This window comes from Gossypium hirsutum, chromosome A11 (assembly GCF_007990345.1).
Source record: "Gossypium hirsutum isolate 1008001.06 chromosome A11, Gossypium_hirsutum_v2.1, whole genome shotgun sequence".
NCBI classification, from domain to species: Eukaryota; Viridiplantae; Streptophyta; class Magnoliopsida; order Malvales; family Malvaceae; genus Gossypium; species Gossypium hirsutum.
In genome coordinates, this window is record NC_053434.1 from 55,309,594 (window position 1) to 55,332,453 (window position 22,860).

At 35.1% G+C, this 22,860-nt stretch overlaps 1 protein-coding gene across 1 annotated transcript; it reads right to left on the reverse strand.

Moving 5' to 3' along the window:
- Positions 1-252: 252 nt before the first annotated feature.
- LOC107898646 (IST1 homolog) lies at positions 253-2,020 on the reverse strand. The gene is made up of 2 exons (XM_016824160.2): positions 1,340-2,020; positions 253-1,256 (listed from the first exon to the last, which is right to left on the reverse strand). Exons 1-2 carry the CDS (start codon positions 1,627-1,629, stop codon positions 431-433), a joined length of 1,116 nt encoding a protein of 371 aa, XP_016679649.2. The 5' UTR covers positions 1,630-2,020; the 3' UTR covers positions 253-430.
- Positions 2,021-22,860: the final 20,840 nt, after the last annotated feature.

The following is a 22,860-nucleotide window of genomic DNA, read 5'->3' on the forward strand; positions in this document are numbered from 1 at the left end:
TAATAAGCTTTATGAAATAAAGTCAACTGATCAATGAAAAGATAGTAAAATCTCAAATGTATGTTTGTTTTATTGAAAATAACTTTTATGAAATATTTTTAAGAAATCTATCAAACAATAGAAAATATTTTACACAATTCATTCTTACACCAGAAAATATTTATTTTTTTAAAAAAATAAATTATTTTTCAAAAATTATTTGTCAGAAACTATTTTCAATAAAACAAATAGACCTCAGAAATGTTGTAAAAATCAAATAAAAGAATCTCATCAGCCATAGAATGTTTCACTAAATCAGGTCCAGCTGTGTGTATTAGGAAAAAATAAATATATTAACCAAATAATAATAAAAATAGTAATAATGAAGAGATAAAGCAACAAACAAAATTTCACTAACAAATTAAAATAAATAAAAATCAGATCCTATGGTCTAATCCCTTCTAGTCCTCATCGACACCCATTTTTTGTCCATACGTGAATTCAAATGCTCTTCAAAGCTTTCAGTGTTCTTCAGCTTTGAAGATTGATATCCCAACTTGCTTTCATCCTCATTGACTTCATCACTTTGGGTAATCTCATAGCTCAACTCATGGGGCTGTCTGTGTGGCTCCTGTTTTGCCTTCTCCCCATCACTTTCCTCACCTGAAAGGTCTGCATCCGAATCTGAACTTGATCTAGAAACTGTCCTTTCTCTGCATAAACTTTGTCTAGTCTCTTCTATTTCGTTCAGCTCCAGGTCTTCGCTTCGGGCCATGGCATTATTTGGAGAATCAAAGTCTTGGGGTTCAATTCTTGAGAGCTCCACAGCTGCTCGTGCTGCTGCTGCTGCATAAGCTGCTGATACGAAAGCCTCTTGAGCAGCATCTGCCACATCTCTGTACTTTTTCCTTGCTTTCATTGACTCACTTAAGCTTTCATCCATGTCTTTTCCTACAGGCAAATCGTTGGCCGACTCAGTTAAGTTCCTCACCTCTACAGCCATCTCCTCCAAATGCAAGGTGATACCCTTTTTCGTAGCAATCTCCTGGAGCAATTTTAACTTGCTTTCTAAGCTTGGCCGCAGTTTTGAAAGCTTTTGTATCACCTTGGGATTCACACTGCAATTGTTGCGTAATTCAATGGCACGAACCACAAATTCTTTCCCGAAAGTCGATGAAAAAACCCCACGAATGTGAAGAAGCTCAGGGAATTCACCACACCTTGATGATGCAAACATCAAGGTCGATGCTGCCTCTTTAAGCTCATCAGGACATTCCCTATAATACATGGTCGAGAAAACATGTCAAATTTCAGAGAACTTAATATAAAACCAAGAGGAAAAATGTTAAACCAAACTTACTTGTTCTTTTGAATCAGCATGACCCTCTCTATCAACAAATTACAGTAGGTTTCCATGATAGTAAATGCATCCACCATATTCTGTTCTCTAATCAAATGCTCTACACGAAGAAGGGCTTGTTCATGTTGACCGAGGTTAAGGAGTTCAATCACATCGGACCGGGCATGGGTACACCGGACTTGATGCTGGTTCTTCAAGATACCGATCCGAGAAATAGCAAGCTTGGCCAGAGTTTTAAACTTGGAAGCCTTGAAGTTTCTTCCAAGCAAAGCATCCAATTTCCTCCCCATGCTTCTGTCACAGTAACCTCAGAATGAAGAGAGTTTTGAAGCACAAAAATTTGCTTATAAAACCAACAACATGGTGGACTGTTGTGATGTTTTGCAATAAAAGTGAATGAAGCACGTGTCAGCTTTGGGATTTATTTATTTCCAATGAAAATCTGGGTATTGGAATTGTGACCTAGCCTGTAACTTTGTTTTCTTTTCTTTGGTTTGAACGAGGCAGAGAGAGTTTGGTCAATTTGTGGAGGCTTTGTCATTTTCTATGATTTTCTTTCTGGGTCTAGAATATTTCCACACGATTGTTTTTATTGCTCCCATCTACTTTTTGTAAATAGAATTATACATTTTGTTGGTGCACTGCCTGGAAATAGTCAATACCCAATAAAGTGCCACACCTACTTCTTATTTACGTGGTTCAATTGGTAGATTTAATGTTTGAAATTGTTTCCCCATTGAAAATTACTGTTTGAATTTTAATATAGCGATTTCATTATAATTTTCCTATTATGTTTTCATTACCAACCATAAGAAGGCTATTTGTGACCAAATTGAATTAGATATGATTTTTTTTATTCCGCCCTCCATAAATCATTTTAGTATTTTATTTAATTTGTCTTTTTTTTAATTTTTAAATTTGATTTTATTTATCAAATCACTTCTAATGAAAAGAAAAGATAGTGTTCATTAATTTTACTAGCATAGCATATTCTTAACTGCCATGTAAATGTCACATCAATAATTAATTAATTTTTAAAAAAATTTAAAATTTTTAAAATATATATAAATTATAAAATAAGTATAAAAATATTTTTAATATTTTTTAATTTTAAAAAATTAATTTTTGCTAACATGACATACACATGACAATCCACATGTAATCACGTCAAAAAAGTTAACATTTGTTAATTTTTCTATCCATTGTGAAGTGATTTGACAAATAATGTAAGTTCAATGGCTAAAAAAGATGAAAAATTAAATGGAGAGCTAAAATAATTTTTTTACAAAGTTTGGGGGTTAAATAAGTTATTATGCCAATTGAATTAGACATGATTTTTTTTATTCATTTGCTATTGTAATAATTAGGAGTTTTAATTTAAGCGTAAAGAATGCGTTATGGGTAGAAGTGCGATATATATATATGTTAAAAAATTTAATTTAGATTTCAAAATTCAGGTTTAATTGTTAACCCTAATAAATTCTTATTAAATTTGTTGATATGACATTTTGAAATTAAAAAAAAACTCACTTGATAGCAATGTAACTAAAAAAAATTATGTTTGTAGTGAACCTAAATTTAACAAAATAATTTTCAAAGTGTTTACAATTATACTTAAATTTTGAAATCTAAAAAATGGAAGAACTAATTTCCTAGAATTAAAAGTAAATGGATTAAATCTTAAATTTATGAATAATGCAAGGATTTATGGCATATTTTAACCTTACATACATTTTTAATGAGGTTTCCTTAGAACTTTGATATCACATGTTCGAGTCTCATCCTATTTAAATGTATGGATTATTTATTCTAGCTAATTAGCTTGTTAAAATATAAAATGACACAAAAAGTTAGGGGTGTCACGGTTTGATTCGTCAATTTTTTTTGGACTTTTGTGAATTGTTCACCATAATTCAATTTGGTTTGATTTTTGGTTTTTCAACATGTCACCATGTCGTGACATCGTGTTCGACTTGTCAGGACACCATGAATTTCGTCATTGGGTCATTGTGTGTTGTGTTGTCTCAATATCAGCTCTTCCTTGTCTCAACGTCAGCTCTGTTTCATCTAGAATGCAAAGCACACTCCACAAATCTCGACCTTGACTTATATTTTCGAAATATCTTCTTTGTCAAGCCCCATCAAAGGCCTAACTCGATATTCATAAAATGTTTACTAAGTCTAAGTAATGTTTGAACTTGGAAATTGGAAGACTTTTTGTCATCATGTCTGCTAGATTATTTTCTGTGCTGATTTTGTGAATCTGAACATCTCCTTGAGCGATCACATCTCGAATAACGTGGTACTGAATATCTATTTGAATATCTATATGCTTTGTTCTTTCGTAATGCATCTGATCTTTCGCGAGATGTATGACACTTTGACTAACGCAATGTACAATAGTTTTGTCTGTTTTATCAACGAGCTCCCCGGATAGACCTCTCAACCAAATGGCCTCTTTCATAGCCTCTGTGATAGCCATATATTCCGCCTCGATAGTTGATAATGTCATAATGTCCTGAATGATGGCTTTCCAACTAATTATACAATTTTCGAAAGCAAACATATAACCTATGAGATATCTTCTTTTGTCTAAGTCTCCGGTATAATCCAAATCTACATAGTCGACTAGACCATCTAAACATCTTCCAAATTCCAAACAAGTCTTGAAAGTCCCCCTCAAATATCTTAGAATTCACTTGACAACTTACCAGTGTAATTTTTCAGGTTTGGCCATATATCTACTTACTACACTAACAGCATGTGAAATATCGAGACAAGTACAAACCATTGCATACATTAAGCTTTCAATTGCACTAGAATAAAGAACCAAGGACATGTGCCACGGCTAGGTTGATTCAGAGCCCGAAAAGAGCGGATTTCACATGTTATCACAACGTCGAGAAAGTCCTGCTTGGGATATGGCAACGATCTTGCCTCTGCTTCCGTAATTGTTACCGAACTGAACACTATTGCACCTTGCAGAATGTAAAAGCTGCAGACTTTTAGCGCTCTCATCACTAGATATTTTTTAGTCATTTGACTCAATGGCGATCTTACAATCATTCAAGTCTAGAATACCCAAAGAGATGAGATTCTTCTTTAAATCAGGTATATCACTGACATCTGAATATGTTTTGATTATCCCGTCATGCATCCTAATCTGAATGGTACCAATGCTAGTTATTTTGCAGGGTGAATTATTTCCCATAAGCACAACTCTACCTTCAATCGAGCTGTATGTGGAGAACCAGTCCTTGTTAGGACACATGGTAAGAACAACATGAATCCAAGATCCACTCGGATCTGAACTTAGACCTTTCGGTCACTGACACTAGCAATAAATCATCACCTTTGTCTCAGCTACACTAGCATCAGCTACATCGGCTTTTTGCTTTCCTCTCTCATCATTTTCGACAGCCCTTTTGTTTTTATTATGAAGTTTGTTACATTATGTCTTTTTGCAATAGCCACATTGCTTGTCACAATTTCTAGATTTCGATCTCGCCCTCGATCTTCTTTGACCTGAATCGTTAGGTTGTTGCCTTCTGTTAGAAAAATGAGTTTGGAAAACGTAGCGAAAAATAAGTTTAAGGAAAAATCAAAGTTTTAATTTTTTTTCCAAAACTAGAACTTGGTTGTGATATCTAAAGTAATAAACACCTAATCAAAATTATACTTTTTCGATTCATCTAGGATGAATGCTTCGACCAAGTAGTCTTCTTCATTATCTTCAAGCTCATGTCTACTGAGTGTGAGCTCGCTTCGAATTAGAAAATTATTCACAAAATTACAAATAGGGTAATTTCGCAATTTCTCTAAACTTTTGAGTCAAGTCGTAAATAAGAAAAATATCTCTAGAAATTTTCTGAAATAATTTCTTTAGAGAATTTTCTCCCTACAACTTTCTGTTGAACTAAGTGTGTGAAAAATAATAACTCAATGCTCTCTTTATATATGGAGAGTTTAGAGAGTTCAACTATGATTAAACTTAATCATTTTAATATTAAATTCATATATTATTTATCTACAAAGTAAATATTGAATAAAATTTAATATTAAATTAATAAAATACTATCAAGATAAGTATTAAATTAAAGTTAATATTAAATTTATTAAAATAATATTATTTTTGGAATAATTAATCCGAAAATCTAGTAGAGTCCTAGTAAGACCGTGATTCCTCCACTGCTCAACTACCGAAGGACCACTTTCCGACCATCGGAATGTCGTCCTCGTCGTTGTTGGCACCGTTGTGTTCGGGGTGCCATTAAATGGAGAGCTAAAATAATTTTTTTTACAAAGTTTGGGGGTTAAATAAGTTATTATGCCAATTGAATTAGACATGATTTTTTTATTCATTTGCTATTGTAATAATTAGGAGTTTTAATTTAAGCGTAAAGAATGTGTTATGGGTAGAAGTGAGATATATATATATATGTTAAAAAATTTAATTTAGATTTCAAAATTCAGGTTTAATTGTTAACCCTAATAAATTCTTATTAAATTTGTTGATGTGACATTTTGAAATTAAAAAAAAACTCACTTGATAGCAATGTAACTAAAAAAAATTATGTTTGTAGTGAACCTAAATTTAGCAAAATAATTTTCAAAGTGTTTACAATTATACTTAAATTTTGAAATCAAAAAAATGGAGGAACTAATTTCCTAGAATTAAAAGTAAATGGATTAAATCTTAAATTTATGAATAATGCAAGGATTTATGGCATATTTTAACCTTACATACATTTCTAATGAGGTTTCCTTAGAACTTTGATATCACATGTTCGAGTCTCATCCTATTTAAATGTATGGATTATTTATTCTAGCTAATTAGCTTGTTAAAATATAAAATGACACAAAAAGTTAGGGGTGTCACGGTTTGATTCGTCAATTTTTTTTGGACTTTTGTGAATTGTTCACCATAATTCAATTTGGTTTGATTTTTGGTTTTTCAACATGTCACCATGTCGTGACATCGTGTTCGACTTGTCAGGACACCATGAATTTCGTCATTGGGTCATTGTGTGTTGTGTTGTCTCAATATCGGCTCTTCCTTGTCTCAACGTTAGCTCTGTTTCATCTAGAATGCAAAGCACACTCCACAAATCTTGACCTTGACTTATATTTTCAAAATATCTTCTTTGTCAAGCCCCATCAAAGGCCTAACTCGATATTCGTAAAATGTTTACTAAGTCTAAGTAATGTTTGAACTTGGAAATTGGAAAACTTTTTGTCATCATGTCTGCTAGATTATTTTCTGTGCTGATTTTGTGAATCTGAACATCTCCTTGAGCGATCACATCTCGAATAACGTGGTACTGAATATCTATTTGAATATCTATATTCTTTGTTCTTTCGTAATGCATCTGATCTTTCGCGAGATGTATGACACTTTGACTATCACAATGTACAATAGTTTTGTCTGTTTTATCAACGAGCTCCCCGGATAGACCTCTCAACCAAATGGCCTCTTTCATAGCCTCTGTGATAGCCATATATTCCGCCTCTATAGTTGATAATGTCATAATGTCCTGAATGATGGCTTTCCAACTAATTATACAATTTTCGAAAGCAAACATATAACCTATGAGATATCTTCTTTTGTCTAAGTCTCCGGTATAATCCAAATCTACATAGTCGACTAGACCATCTAAACATCTTCCAAATTCCAAACAAGTCTTGAAAGTCCCCCTCAAATATCTTAGAATTCACTTGACAACTTACCAGTGTAATTTTTCAGGTTTGGCCATATATCTACTTACTACACTAATAGCATGTGAAATATCGAGACAAGTACAAACCATTGCATACATTAAGCTTTCAATTGCACTAGAATAAAGAACCAAGGACATGTGCCACGGCTAGGTTGATTCAGAGCCCGAAAAGAGCGGATTTTAGATGTTATCACAACGTCGAGAAAGTCCTGCTTGGGATATGGCAACGATCTTGCCTCTGCTTCCGTAATTGTTACCGAACCGAACACTATTGCACCTTGCAGAATGTAAAAGCTGTAGACTTTTAGCGCTCTCATCACTAGATATTTTTTAGTCATTTGACTCAATGGCGATCTTACAATCATTCAAGTCTAGAATACCCAAAGAGATGAGATTCTTCTTTAAATCAGGTATATCACTGACATCTGAATATGTTTTGATTATCCCGTCATGCATCCTAATCTGAATGGTACCAATGCTAGTTATTTTGCAGGGTGAATTATTTCCCATAAGCACAACTCTACCTTCAATCGAGCTGTATGTGGAGAACCAGTCCTTGTTAGGACACATGGTAAGAACAACATGAATCAAAGATCCACTCGGATCTGAACTTAGACCTTTCGGTCATTGACACTAGCAATAAATCATCACCTTTGTCTCAGCTACACTAGCATCAGCTACATCGGCTTTTTGCTTTCCTCTCTCATCATTTTCGACAGCCCTTTTGTTTTTATTATGAAGTTTGTTACATTATGTCTTTTTGCAATAGCCACATTGCTTGTCACAATTTCTAGATTTCGATCTCGCCCTCGATCTTCTTTGACCTGAATCATTAGGTTATTGCCTTCTGTTAGAAAAATGAGTTTGGAAAACGTAGCGAAAAATAAGTTTAAGGAAAAATCAAAGTTTTAATTTTTTTTCCAAAACTAGAACTTGGTTGTGATATCTAAAGTAATAAACACCTAATCAAAATTATACTTTTTCGATTCATCTAGGATGAATGCTTCGACCAAGTAGTCTTCTTCATTATCTTCAAGCTCATGTCTACTGAGTGTGAGCTCGCTTCGAATTAGAAAATTATTCACAAAATTACAAATAGGGTAATTTCGCAATTTCTCTAAACTTTTGAGTCAAGTCGTAAATAAGAAAAATATCTCTAGAAATTTTCTGAAATAATTTCTTTAGAGAATTTTCTCCCTACAACTTTCTGTTGAACTAAGTGTGTGAAAATAATAACTCAATGCTCTCTTTATATATGGAGAGTTTAGAGAGTTCAACTATGATTAAACTTAATCATTTTAATATTAAATACATATATTATTTATCTACAAAGTAAATATTGAATAAAATTTAATATTAAATTAATAAAATACTATCAAGATAAGTATTAAATTAAATTTAATATTAAATTTATTAAAATAATATTATTTTTGGAATAATTAATCCGAAAATCTAGTAGACTCCTAGTAAGAGTGTGATTCCTCCACTGCTCAACTACCGAAGGACCACTTTCCGACCATCGGAATGTCGTCCTCGTCGTTGTTGGCACCGTTGTGTTCGGGGTGCCATTAAATGGAGAGCTAAAATAATTTTTTTTACAAAGTTTGGGGGTTAAATAAGTTATTATGCCAATTGAATTAGACATGATTTTTTTATTCATTTGCTATTGTAATAATTAGGAGTTTTAATTTAAGCGTAAAGAATGTGTTATGGGTAGAAGTGAGATATATATATGTTAAAAAATTTAATTTAGATTTCAAAATTCAGGTTTAATTGTTAACCCTAATAAATTCTTATTAAATTTGTTGATGTGACATTTTGAAATTAAAAAAAAACTCACTTGATAGCAATGTAACTAAAAAAAATTATGTTTGTAGTGAACCTAAATTTAACAAAATAATTTTCAAAGTGTTTACAATTATACTTAAATTTTGAAATCTAAAAAATGGAGGAACTAATTTCCTAGAATTAAAAGTAAATGGATTAAATCTTAAATTTATGAATAATGCAAGGATTTATGGCATATTTTAACCTTACATACATTTCTAATGAGGTTTCCTTAGAACTTTGATATCACATGTTCGAGTCTCATCCTATTTAAATGTATGGATTATTTATTCTAGCTAATTAGCTTGTTAAAATATAAAATGACACAAAAAGTTAGGGGTGTCACGGTTTGATTCGTCAATTCTTTTTGGACTTTTGTGAATTGTTCACCATAATTCAATTTGGTTTGATTTTTGGTTTTTCAACATGTCACCATGTCGTGACATCGTGTTCGACTTGTCAGGACACCATGAATTTCGTCATTGGGTCATTGTGTGTTGTGTTGTCTCAATATCGGCTCTTCCTTGTCTCAACGTTAGCTCTGTTTCATCTAGAATGCAAAGCACACTCCACAAATCTCGACCTTGACTTATATTTTCGAAATATCTTCTTTGTCAAGCCCCATCAAAGGCCTAACTCGATATTCGTAAAATGTTTACTAAGTCTAAGTAATGTTTGAACTTGGAAATTGGAAGACTTTTTGTCATCATGTCTGCTAGATTATTTTCTGTGCTGATTTTGTGAATCTGAACATCTCCTTGAGCGATCACATCTCGAATAACGTGGTACTGAATATCTATTTGAATATCTATATTCTTTGTTCTTTCGTAATGCATCTGATCTTTCGCGAGATGTATGACACTTTGACTATCGCAATGTACAATAGTTTTGTCTGTTTTATCAACGAGCTCCCCGGATAGACCTCTCAACCAAATGGCCTCTTTCATAGCCTCTGTGATAGCCATATATTCCGCCTCTATAGTTGATAATGTCATAATGTCCTGAATGATGGCTTTCCAACTAATTATACAATTTTAGAAAGCAAACATATAACCTATGAGATATCTTCTTTTGTCTAAGTCTCCGGTATAATCCAAATCTACATAGTCGACTAGACCATCTAAACATCTTCCAAATTCCAAACAAGTCTTGAAAGTCCCCCTCAAATATCTTAGAATTCACTTGACAACTTACCAATGTAATTTTTCAGGTTTGGCCATATATGTACTTACTACACTAACAGCATGTGAAATATCGAGACAAGTACAAACCATTGCATACATTAAGCTTTCAATTGCACTAGAATAAAGAACCAAGGACATGTGCCACGGCTAGGTTGATTCAGAGCCCGAAAAGAGCGGATTTCACATGTTATCACAACGTCGAGAAAGTCCTGCTTGGGATATGGCAACGATCTTGCCTCTGCTTCCGTAATTGTTACCGAACCGAACACTATTGCACCTTGCAGAATGTAAAAGCTGCAGACTTTTAGCGCTCTCATCACTAGATATTTTTTAGTCATTTGACTCAATGACGATCTTACAATCATTCAAGTCTAGAATACCCAAAGAGATGAGATTCTTCTTTAAATCAGGTATATCACTGACATCTGAATATGTTTTGATTATCCCGTCATGCATCCTAATCTGGATGGTACCAATGCTAGTTATTTTGCAGGGTGAATTATTTCCCATAAGCACAACTCTACCTTCAATCGAGCTGTATGTGGAGAACCAGTCCTTGTTAGGACACATGGTAAGAACAACATGAATCCAAGATCCACTCGGATCTGAACTTAGACCTTTCGGTCATTGACACTAGCAATAAATCATCACCTTTGTCTCAGCTACACTAGCATCAGCTACATCGGCTTTTTGCTTTCTCCTCTCATCATTTTCGACAGCCCTTTTGTTTTTATTATGAAGTTTGTTACATTATGTCTTTTTGCAATAGCCACATTGCTTGTCACAATTTCTAGATTTCGATCTCGCCCTCGATCTTCTTTGACCTGAATCATTAGGTTGTTGCCTTCTGTTAGAAAAATGAGTTTGGAAAACGTAGCGAAAAATAAGTTTAAGGAAAAATCAAAGTTTTAATTTTTTTTTTCAAAACTAGAACTTGGTTGTGATATCTAAAGTAATAAACACCTAATCAAAATTATACTTTTTCGATTCATCTAGGATGAATGCTTCGACCAAGTAGTCTTCTTCATTATCTTCAAGCTCATGTCTACTGAGTGTGAGCTCGCTTCGAATTAGAAAATTATTCACAAAATTACAAATAGGGTAATTTCGCAATTTCTCTAAACTTTTGAGTCAAGTCGTAAATAAGAAAAATATCTCTAGAAATTTTCTGAAATAATTTCTTTAGAGAATTTTCTCCCTACAACTTTCTGTTGAACTCAAGTGTGTGAAAAATAATAACTCAATGCTCTCTTTATATATGGAGAGTTTAGAGAGTTCAACTATGATTAAACTTAATCATTTTAATATTAAATACATATATTATTTATCTACAAAGTAAATATTGAATAAAATTTAATATTAAATTAATAAAATACTATCAAGATAAGTATTAAATTAAATTTAATATTAAATTTATTAAAATAATATTATTTTTGGAATAATTAATCCAAAAATCTAGTAGAGTCCTAGTAAGAGTGTGATTCCTCCACTACTCAACTACCGAAGGACCACTTGCCGACCATCGGAATGTCGTCCTCGTCATTGTTGGCACCGTTGTGTTCGGGGTGCCATTGCAGGTGCGACACCCTCATGGCACCCCAAGCCAGTTCAGTTGTTGTCTATTTAGTTTGGGCCAATGACAGCCCGACCTATCCGGTCCTGTCCCCGGTTGGATCATCAACCCAGTTTCACACACCAGGCCCAGTTCAACTAATTTTTGGGTCTCAATCTTGATTTTGTGTTTCTAGGCCCAATTTTCGATATCAAATCCAATTTTCATGTTCGATTACCTATTTGGTCAATTGTCTGACTTGAAAATTAATTTCAAAAAATACCATATTAGTTTTAATTAATTTAATTTTACTTGATGACAATTAATTTTCCCAAAATTCACTTAGATTTCCCAAATTAATTTTTCAAGAAAAGTCTTTAATCAAATTCACTAGTTGAACAATTCTCATTACTATCTAATTTAATTCCACATCAAATAAATTGACTCAATTAAATTATTCCCAAAGTCGTAAAATTTTTTTATGATTCAAATGCAGTCCGATCGAATTTTTGTTGAGCTAGCAGAGGGACCAATCGGACATATACAATTAGGCTCGAGTAACTGCAATTATGTCCAGAAGCATCGTTCTAACAATTCGCAATTTACTTAATCATGGAGTCAGTCCACAGAAAATACTATGATTTAAGACTCCTTATTGTATAATCTTTGCGAAAGTAATTCAACCAACTACTTTGTCCAATGACCTCGTCGTGTGTGTGTTACCCTCATATGATATCCTTGATTCCTTTGAGTTAAATTCATTCACTCAATACAATCTTATTTTATCTCATTGTCACCATTATGTCTTCTTAATAATTAATATGATCACTGTCAACAAATGACTGTGAAAAATTGCTCATTCAAGAACAAGCAACCCATAGCAACGTTCCATATTTTTCAATCCACACAGTACCAATGAGAGGATATCATTAACTCTTTAATCAATCTATGAATTTCATTATTGCTAGTATAGCCATGTCATATGTAAGTCATGTACCCAACATTTAGATAAATCATATTTAGAGCATAAGCCTCCACTTATATCAAAGCACATGAGTTACATACGCATGGTCAGTGACTAACTCAAGATTTAGGTAAATCACACCATGAATGTCACAAGTGAATTAATTCACAAATGGATTTAGGATTAATTCATTTTGGGTCCACTCTAATGTATCATTTTTCCAATAAATACATTTATGTCTTTACCTGTGGAGTCAACTACTCTGATAGCCAAGACTAGCCATCTCCCAATTAAAATTGTAGACGACATAATAATCCTTATAAGTATTTGAATCAAATGTTCATGTAACACCCTTACTCGTATTCGACGCCGGAACAGAGAATGAGGCACTACCTATCTCAATACATGCAAACATACATTTTCTAGTTATGAAATTTCGCTCTAATTTGAAACTTTTCACAATACCTTAATGTCCCTACTATGGGCCTACGAGGCCCCAAACACACCTTGGGATTGATTCGGGACTAATTTGTGCACTCTAGAAAACTTTGTAAAATTTCAAGCAAACATGGCACACGATGTGTGGAAGGGCGACATGCCCGTGTGTCTTCTTAACATGGCCATGTTAAAGGACTGTGTGGCTTACACAGCCTGAACATATGGGGACACGCTTGTGTCCCTAGCCCGTGCAAATTTATTTCTCGATTCGAACCTATCGGGGTTTTCACACGGCTTTGCACACTCCTGTGTCCTTGACTCATGTACAAAAACCTTGACATTTTGTTTCTAACATCAGCAACCATTTAAGAGCACACGGCCATGGTACACGCCCGTGTACTAGGCCGTGTTCTCCACACGATTGAGACACACGGCCATGTCTCCACCCCTGTGGTTGCTACTGGGCATTCTGTTTTGCCATATTTAGAGGCAGGAGACACACGGCCTGACTACACATCCATGGGGCAGACCTTATGTCACACACGGCCTAGACACACGCCCGTGTGTCTGCTCGTATGGACAAAAACAAGGCTATCTACCAAGCCTTTTTTCCACCCTCAGTTGCACCAACCTACACAACATCAAACATATCCAATCCAAGAATAAACACACATAACCAAAACAGCCACAACCATGAGAATTTTCATCAAATGCATTTAATTATAGTCAATAGTAGCCAACATTAATGGCCTATACAAAATGAATAACACATCCAAATGAGCACACACTTATGGCTAAACTAACATGACACTAAACAAAAAACCAAGTCCCTATACATGCCACACTCAAAACATTTAAACTAGCTATACTAAAAGCTTCAGGTGATAGTGTGATCGATGTCTCCGACGTCCCTTGATTCCCGATGCTAACTTGGCGGAACTATATGAAAATGGAAAATAGAGGGAGTAAGCATAAAACTTAGTAAGTTGTATGTAGATAAGTAACAACATCAACCATGCATATTTAAACACATAGCATATTACAAATCAACACAACATTCTTGAGTGAACAAAGGTAAATATCACTACATACTTATATATCACAAGTATAAGCTAAAGATTACAAAATCGTCCCAAAATCATTTTCATAGATAGAACTTACTCATGCTATTCTTACCATTAAGGCAACATAACTAGACTCATAACTCATGAGTTTCGAGTAAGAACCTGTACCACTCAAAACATGATTATATCATTCCATATCTTTATCATAAGCTTTAAAATAACCCGTGAAACCATTTGGAATACTAAAAGATATTCGATAAGCCTCACACAAGAGGGTAAATTGCCGATGCCATGCCCCAGACATGGTCTTACACTAGCTCTCATCTCAATGTTGATGCCATGTTCCAAACATGGTCTTACATTGGCTCTCATAATGTGGCCGATGCCATGTCCCAAACATGGTCTTACACTGGCTTTCATAATGTGGCCGATGTCATGTCCTAGACATGGTCTTACACTGGCTATCATAATGTGGCCGATGCCATGTCCTAGACATGGTCTTACACTGGCACACATATCACCCAAATGTAATGGCATAGATATCCAATATATTCTTAGGTTCAATCGAGAATTTACCATATTAAATTTCATCATGCATTATTCATAAGCATATTCAACATTATTATGCAAAATCAACCATTCAACACATAATAACGCTAAAGTTTTCTTACTTACGTACAACTTACCTCGGTACACAAAAGGTGGGCGACTAGTCGATTTTTAATCCACTAGCTTGGCTTTCCCCTAGTGTAGGTCTGGATTTCGTATTTCTTGATCTATAACGATTAAATTTACTAGTTTAATCATCACATTAATCAAGACATTTTATAAACCACATTTTTGGCAAAATGACCAATTTGCCCCTAGACTTCCACAAAATTATGATTTTGCCCCTAGGCTCATAAATCGATTTTCATCAAATTTTCTCACTAACCAAGCCTAGACAAATTCTTTGTAAACTAGAAACATCCTACAGTTCCAATTATTTCACACATTTACCATAATTTATAACGCATGCAAGATGGTCTTCAGTTAGGGTTTTCATGAAAACTACTTCATAAAAGTTGTTTATTTAACAACCATAACTCATTTTCTTCTATAAAATTTAAGTAACAAATATGAGTACTCTCATGGAAAAACCCTATACTCTCAACCATTTTGCAAAATAGTTCCCCCATTAGTTAGCTTATGCTACAAGGGTCCCAAAAATACAAAAATCATCAAGAAAGACCATCAAAATCACTTACTTGCAAAAGTAAAGAGCGGCTGAAATTTTGAAGCTCCAAAACCCCTAAAATGGCTGATATTTTTGGTGGTGAAGAGAAAAAATGAAAAAAGATGATAGCTAGTCTTTAGGTTTATTTTTTTTTATCAATTTAGTCACCTAACATTTGACCATCCCTTGAATAAAGGCTCCATGTCCAGCCACTAATATTTTATTGGTCTATTTACTCAATAAGGACCTCTACTTTAATGTTCCATAGCTATTTGACACCTTTGGCTAGTAGACCAAAACTTTCGCACTTTATGCGATATATTCCTTTTTCGCAATTCAGCATGCAATCGCTAAAATTATTTCATCAAAATTTTCAAACACTCATATAATCATGCTATAACACATAAAATAATATTAAAAATAATTTCTCCTACCTCGAATTAGTGGTTTCAAAACCACTATTTTGACTAGCCCCAAAATCGGGCTGTTACGGTTCACTTTAATTCTTTTACGGGATTACAGACTCGTTTAGATTATCTATTGAAGTAAGTTATCTTTCTCACAATATAAACTTTCTTACAATGTCACTTATCATCAGTTTGAACTTTAGACAATTAATGAGATAATATTTGTTTGTCACAATTTCGCTATGCATGCAAAACATGAAAGACAAAAATGCAAAAGACATAATATTGAAATGTGAAATTAACTTTATTTATTTATTCATCATTCAAATACATAGAAAATAGTTACATGTTTACTACAATACGGGCACATTTCCCAACACCTTCCTCTAGCAACCAAAACTGAGGCTTGTCCATCCAACTTGTTCTTCGAGCCTAACACATGGTCAAATTTATCATTGCTCAAAAGGTATCCCTTCACGTCTTTAAATGAGAGTCTCTCTCTACCGTAAATTAGGGTTTCCCTGAAAGTTTTATATAAAGGGGAAAAGAACAAAGTAATAACATAGCCTGATCATCATTGTCTATGTTGGCCTCGACTTCTTTAGGTCATTTAGGAGAGATACAAATTCACTTATGTGAGCCCAAATCGACTCACCTTCTACTATACAGAACATATATAATCCATGTTTCAATACCACACAATACATTATTTGTAACACCCCTTACCCGTATCCGACGCAGGGATAGGGTTCGAGGCATTACCGGGGTTTCACGTTCATAAACATATTAAATCGAGTTACCAAATTGCTCTCAAATTTAAAAATTTTCAAATATGTACATCTTGTCCCTTAAACAGGTCTTCGAGACCTAAAAATACCCAAAAGAGTGCGGGACAAAATTGAGAACATTTGATAAACTTTGAAGTATCACACGCCCATGTGGCTTGGAAGATGCTCGTTCAGTCACCCCGTGTCCAAGATTGAGCATTCTGTTAAACTCACACGGCCAAGACACACGCCCTTGTGTCTAACCCGTGTTCATTTAACAAACTTACAATTTTAGATGTAGGGAACAAACGGTCATGCCACACACCCATGGGTGTGGCCCGTGTATTACACACGGCCAAGACACGCGCCCGTGTGCCCAACTGTGTGGACCTTAATAGGCTATTTTTCGAGCCTTTGGTCACCCATTTTTATCACTTATACATAATGATTATTAAATACAAAGTAAAACATGATTATACTTTTATAAACGGTCTTTGCAAAAACTTATTGCATGGAAACCTCATATCATTGGTTTCAACATGCTAGGTTATTTCCCATCTTGTATTTATGGGTTTTCATGCCACCTTAATACATTCAAGATTGGCTCATTCTTGTGATTCATTGCCAATTGGAATTCAACCATCGCATATGATTATAAACATGCATGGAAATTTTGTAGGTCATAGCCTATTTCAAAACAAGCCAATCTCTATGACCATATACAAAAAGATAGATTTATCTTTACATGCCTTCATTTAGCAAATCAAATGACACATATAACAAAGTACTCAAAATACCTATACATGCCATTGAACAAATCAAAAATGTCTTTATACCAAAGCTGATCTATTTGAGAGTATGCTGACTCCCCAACCGTCATCTAATCTTTATGAGTCCTCGAGCTCTGTGGGAGATAGAGAAAAGAGAGGGGTAATCATTTTCGTGCTTAGTAAGCTCGAATAATCGGAAAGTAAACTTCCCAAGTGATTAGCATGCAATCAAATTGGGTGATAAATTCAATGAGCATAGGATGGCTTCCCTATCACATACGCTCAATCAATGAATTAGTCACATAATAATGCACTATGAAAGTTATCTTAGATGTGCTCATCATTCAACATCTTATTTTGTACCTATAAGACATGTTAATCTCGTTGAGTTTTTAGGAAGTCTCGATGGAATACCCATTAACCGTTAATTCGTATGAATGATCATTTCAAGTATGCACTACCACGAACCTCACATCTCATGCCGGATTACCAATCCAGGCTAAATCCCCCATTTTATGAACTCATAAGGTGATGTCGGGATTACTAGTCCAACTAAATCCCTTATAACGACAAACACCTTTATTGAGCTCGAATCTGAATTACCAGTCCAGGCTAAATTCAGATCCTAATCGGATTACTCGTCCAGGCTAAATCCATAATGCACACATATTCTTTGGGAGGCTCGTCCATTTAAAGGAACACTTGTCCGGGATAGATCCTTTTATAAATGACATCAACGGATTACTCGACCAGGCTAAATCCTTTTACTGCAACACATGCAAGACCTCATTACACATGTCAATCATGGTTTATCCATCGAATTCCCTTTTTAACCTCAACCGAGACATTTATCACAATTCATACTTAAACATGCATTTCATAGAATTTCATGTTATTAATAAATACAATCATCATGCATTCATAAATCATAAAATTAGGTACATTAAGTGTTTACTTTTAGTTATCTGAACTTACTTGGTATTCATTTCGGTGTCGTGTTTCGGTCATTCTGAAACCTTTCGTTTTCCTCGATCGACCTCTGGAATTTGTTCCTCGGGGTCTATAAAAATAAAAATAGATCAATAACACTCCACATTATACATTTTCCCTAAATTTTTACATTTTTACGATTTAGTCCAAAGGCTCGTATAATGAAACGCATGCAATTTCTACCTTACTCAAGCCTAGTTGAACACTTTTCCCTCTTATGGTAGCCTACATTTTCCATTATTTTTACATTTCTACCACACATTTTACAGCTTTTGCAAAAAAGTTTTTTCATGAAAATCACTTAGGAAAAGTTGTTTAACACACATCAAACTTTCATATTCCTCCATAAAACATCAAAATACAAGTAAATCATGCATGGGTAAATTTTTAAACATGAACCCTAGCATGAAATATGGGTAGAAATGGAGAGAGTAAGCTACCGAGATCTCAAAATTACAAAGAAAATTAAAAACGGGGCTTGAGAGCACTTACTAATAAGCTTGAAAAGTTTGGAAACCCTAGCTATGGTGGCTTAGGAATTTCGACTGGACAAGGGAGAAGAATGGCTGATTTTTGCCTTCTTTTTCCCATTTTATTTCATTAATATGCCAAATGACCAAAATGCCCTTAAGCCCTTTCTTTAAAATTTCATCCATACAAGCCCATTTTTGTCCAAGAATTTAAAAATTGGCAAATTGCTCCCCAAGACCTTCTATTTTATAATCTAAAGAAATTTCATGCAAATTGCTTCTAGAATCCAATTTTTGCAATTTATTCAATTTAGTCCCTAATTTTCCAATTGGGCACTTACCCAAAGAATTCCTTCATGAAAATTTAACACATGCATATTCTCATATTCTAAGCCTTGTAATAATCATAAAATAAATATTTTGATGTCAGATTTGTGGTCCTGAACCACTATTCTTACTAGGCCCTATTTTGATATGTTACATTTCTCCCCCCTTAAGGACTTTCATCCTAGAAAGTCTTACCAGTGAACAAATTCGGATATTGGCTTCTCATGGTTTCTTCCGGTTCTCATGTAGCTTCTTCTACACCATGTCGATGCCATAAAACTTTTAATAAGGCCACATCTTTATTCCTCAGCTGTTTAACCTCACGAGTTAATATCTTAACTGGTTCCTCTCCATAGGTCATGTCTGGTCGAATTTCAATCTCAGTCGGCGAAATCACGTGAGAGGGGTCCGATCGATATCGCCTTAACATAGATACGTGGAACACATCATGAATCTTTTCCAGTTCAGGTGGCAATGCCAAGCGATAGGCTAATGGTCCAACTCTTTCAATGATCTCGTACGGCCCGATAAATCGCGGACTCAGTTTGCCTTTCCAGCCAAATCTCAACACTTTTTTCCATGGAGATACTTTCAAGAATACTCTATCTCCAACTTGAAACTCAATTTCCTTTCTTTTCAGATCAGCATATGACTTTTGCCTATCTGATGCCGCTTTCAAACAGTCTCGTATCACTTTAACTTTCTCTTCAGTTTCTTTAATCAAATCAACTCCGTTAATCTAATTTTCTTAAGTTCTGTTCAGTACAATGGAGTTCGACACCTCCTGCAATACAAGGCCTCATAAGGTGCCATCTTCAAACTCGTCTGAAAACTATTATTGTAGGAGAATTCTACTAGCCGCAAATATTTTTCCCAGCTACCTTGAAATTCAAGGATGCAACATCGTAATATGTCCTCAAGAATCTGAATCATCCGCTCAGTCTGACCATCTGTTTGAGGGTAAAAAGCTGTACTAAAGCAAACTTATCTCTGAAAATCAAACATCCATCAGAATCAATCTGAAAATCTGATTCAATATCTGAATCACATTGAGTTCTTTTAGCTTTCAAGTCATCATCATAGTTTGAGCATCATAGATTTCCTGAAGGAATGTCGTCCTAGCCTCTAGCTCAGCCAAGATTGAACCATCATCAAGCAATGCCAAACTAGCATCCATGGCCCTTAATGCAAACAAGGATTTTCTACTCACCGCATCAGTGACCACATTCGCCTTTCCCGGGTGATAGTCAATAATCAGTTCGTAATCCTTGATTAACTCTAGCCACCTCCGCTACCTCAAATTTAATTCTTTTTGACTCATCAAATTCTTTAAAATTTTGTGGTCGGTGAATATGCGGCAAGTCTCACCATATAAATAATGCCTCCCAAATTTTTAAAGCAAAAACAATGGCAGCAAGTTCTAGGTCGTGTGTAAGATAGTTCTTCTCATGCGGCTTCAACTGTCGTGAAGCATAGGCTATTACTTTGCCCTCTTGCATAAGTACACAACCTAGTCCATTTGAGGATAGACTACAAATTCTTTTCCCGACTCAGGCAATACTAAAATAGGAGCTTCAGTTAACAGTGTCTTTAACTTCTCAAAACTTCATTGACACTTTTCCGTCCATTCAAACTTAACATTTTTCTGTAACAATCTCATCATCGGAGTTGCTATCATAGAGAATCCTTTCACAAATCTTCGATAGTAACCGGCTAAGCCTAAAAAGCTTCTAACCTCGGTTACATTTTTAGGTAGTTTCCATTCAACAATAGCAGAGATCTTACTTAGATCAACTCGGATGTCTTCACCCGAAACAATATGACCCAGAAATTCAACTTCTTGAAGCCAAAACTCACTCTTGCTAAACTTAGCATACAATTGCTTTTCCCGCAAAGTCTGTAACAGAATTCTCAAGTGATTTGCATGTTCTGACTCATCTTTGGAATAAATCAAGATGTCGTCAATGAACACAATAACAAACTTATCCAAATATGGCTGAAAGATCCTATTCATTAGGTCCATAAATACGGCCGGTGTATTCGTCAGCCCAAACGACATGACAAGAAACCCATAATGGCCATACCTTGTCCTAAAGGTTGTCTTAGGTACATCCAACTCTTTAACTCGCAGTTGGTAATAGCTAAACCTCAAGTCTATCTTAGATAACACGGTGGCTCCTTTCAACTGGTTGAACAAATCATCAATCCTTGGCAAAGGATACTTATTCTTGATAGTTACCTTGTTCAGTTGGCGGTAATCTATACATAACCTCATCGAACTATCTTTCTTCCTTACAAATAGAACAGGAGCACCCCAAGATGAAAAGCTCGGCCTTAGAAAACCTTTATCCGTCAGCTCTTGCAACTGTTTTTTCAATTTTCTCAGGTCAGTTGGTACCATCCTATACGGAGCAATTGAAATAGGAGCTATCGCTGGCACCAGCTCAATACCAAATTTTATTTCCCTTTCAGGAGGTAATCCGGGTAATTCTTTTGGAAATACATCTGGGTACTCACATACTATAGGCAAAGGTTCATTCTTCATCTCTGTTTCCTTAGTGTTCAATACAATTGCAAGGTAGGCTTCATACCCTTTTCTCATATATCTCTGAGCAACCATTGCCGTGATCACAACCGGAGGAGTACCCAACTCTCTTGAATCAACCCGTTGGATCTCACCATCCGAGCATCTCAATTTAATATACTTACTACCACAATTTACAATTACATCATGCAGGGCTAACCAATCCATACCAAGTATTACATCAAATTCATCAAATGGTAACAACATAAGATTAGTCGGAAAACAATGACCCTGAATCGTCAAAGGATAATTCTTACAGACTTTATCAACCATGACTGATCTGCCTAGTGGGTTCGACACTTTAATAATAAATTCCGTAGGCTCAATGAGTATGTTCATTCTAGATACCAAGCTCATGCAAATGTATGAATGCGTCGACCCTAGGTTAATTAAGGTAATAACACATGTATCGAAAAGAGAAAAAAGTACCCGTGATAACATCAGGAGCAGAGGCTTCCTCCCGGGAGCGTATCGCATACGTTCTTGCCAGAGCTCGAGCCACTAGTTTCGCAGCATCTTTAGCCGCAACTCTACTACCACTAGCACTTCCAGGATATCTCGAAAGTCTACCTCGTGAAATAGGAGTACTCGACTTCGGGGCTACTTCCACTTCTTTCTCGACTCACTCTGGGAAGTCCCTAAGAAAGTGGTCAAGAGATTCACATCTGAAACATGCGCCGCTCTTCACTCGACACTCTCCGAAGTGAAATTTGTTGCAACTCTTACACTTTGGCTTTTGATCATCTATACTCCCTACACTAGTTACCATCGGGAGGAAGACTTTTGGCTTCATCGTTTAGAGCTTCTCACTCTACCCGAATATCCTACTGATGAAATGGAGCGTTCACACTGGCTCTTTGATTTCTTCATAGGGAACAAGAATGTTTTACCATTAGATCTCTTGCTCGCGACTCGGGCCTCTCTCTTTGCTTGCTTTCTTTCATTGTTAAGCTCCTCGGCCTTCTTGGCCCGATCAGCCAATGCGGCAAACTCCCGTATTTCTAGGATCCCAAACAATAACTTAATTTCCTCATTCAGACCTTCCTCGAAGCATTTACACATTTTCGACTCAGTTTGGACCCATTCAGTTGCGTACTGACTTAGCCTCACGAACTCTCGTTCGTATTCTGCTACAGTTTTATTCCCTTGTTTCAGTTTCAGAAACTCTTTTCGTTTCGAGTCTAGAAACCGTTGGCTAATGTATTTCTTCCTAAACTCTGCTTGGAAGAAATCCCAAGTGATAT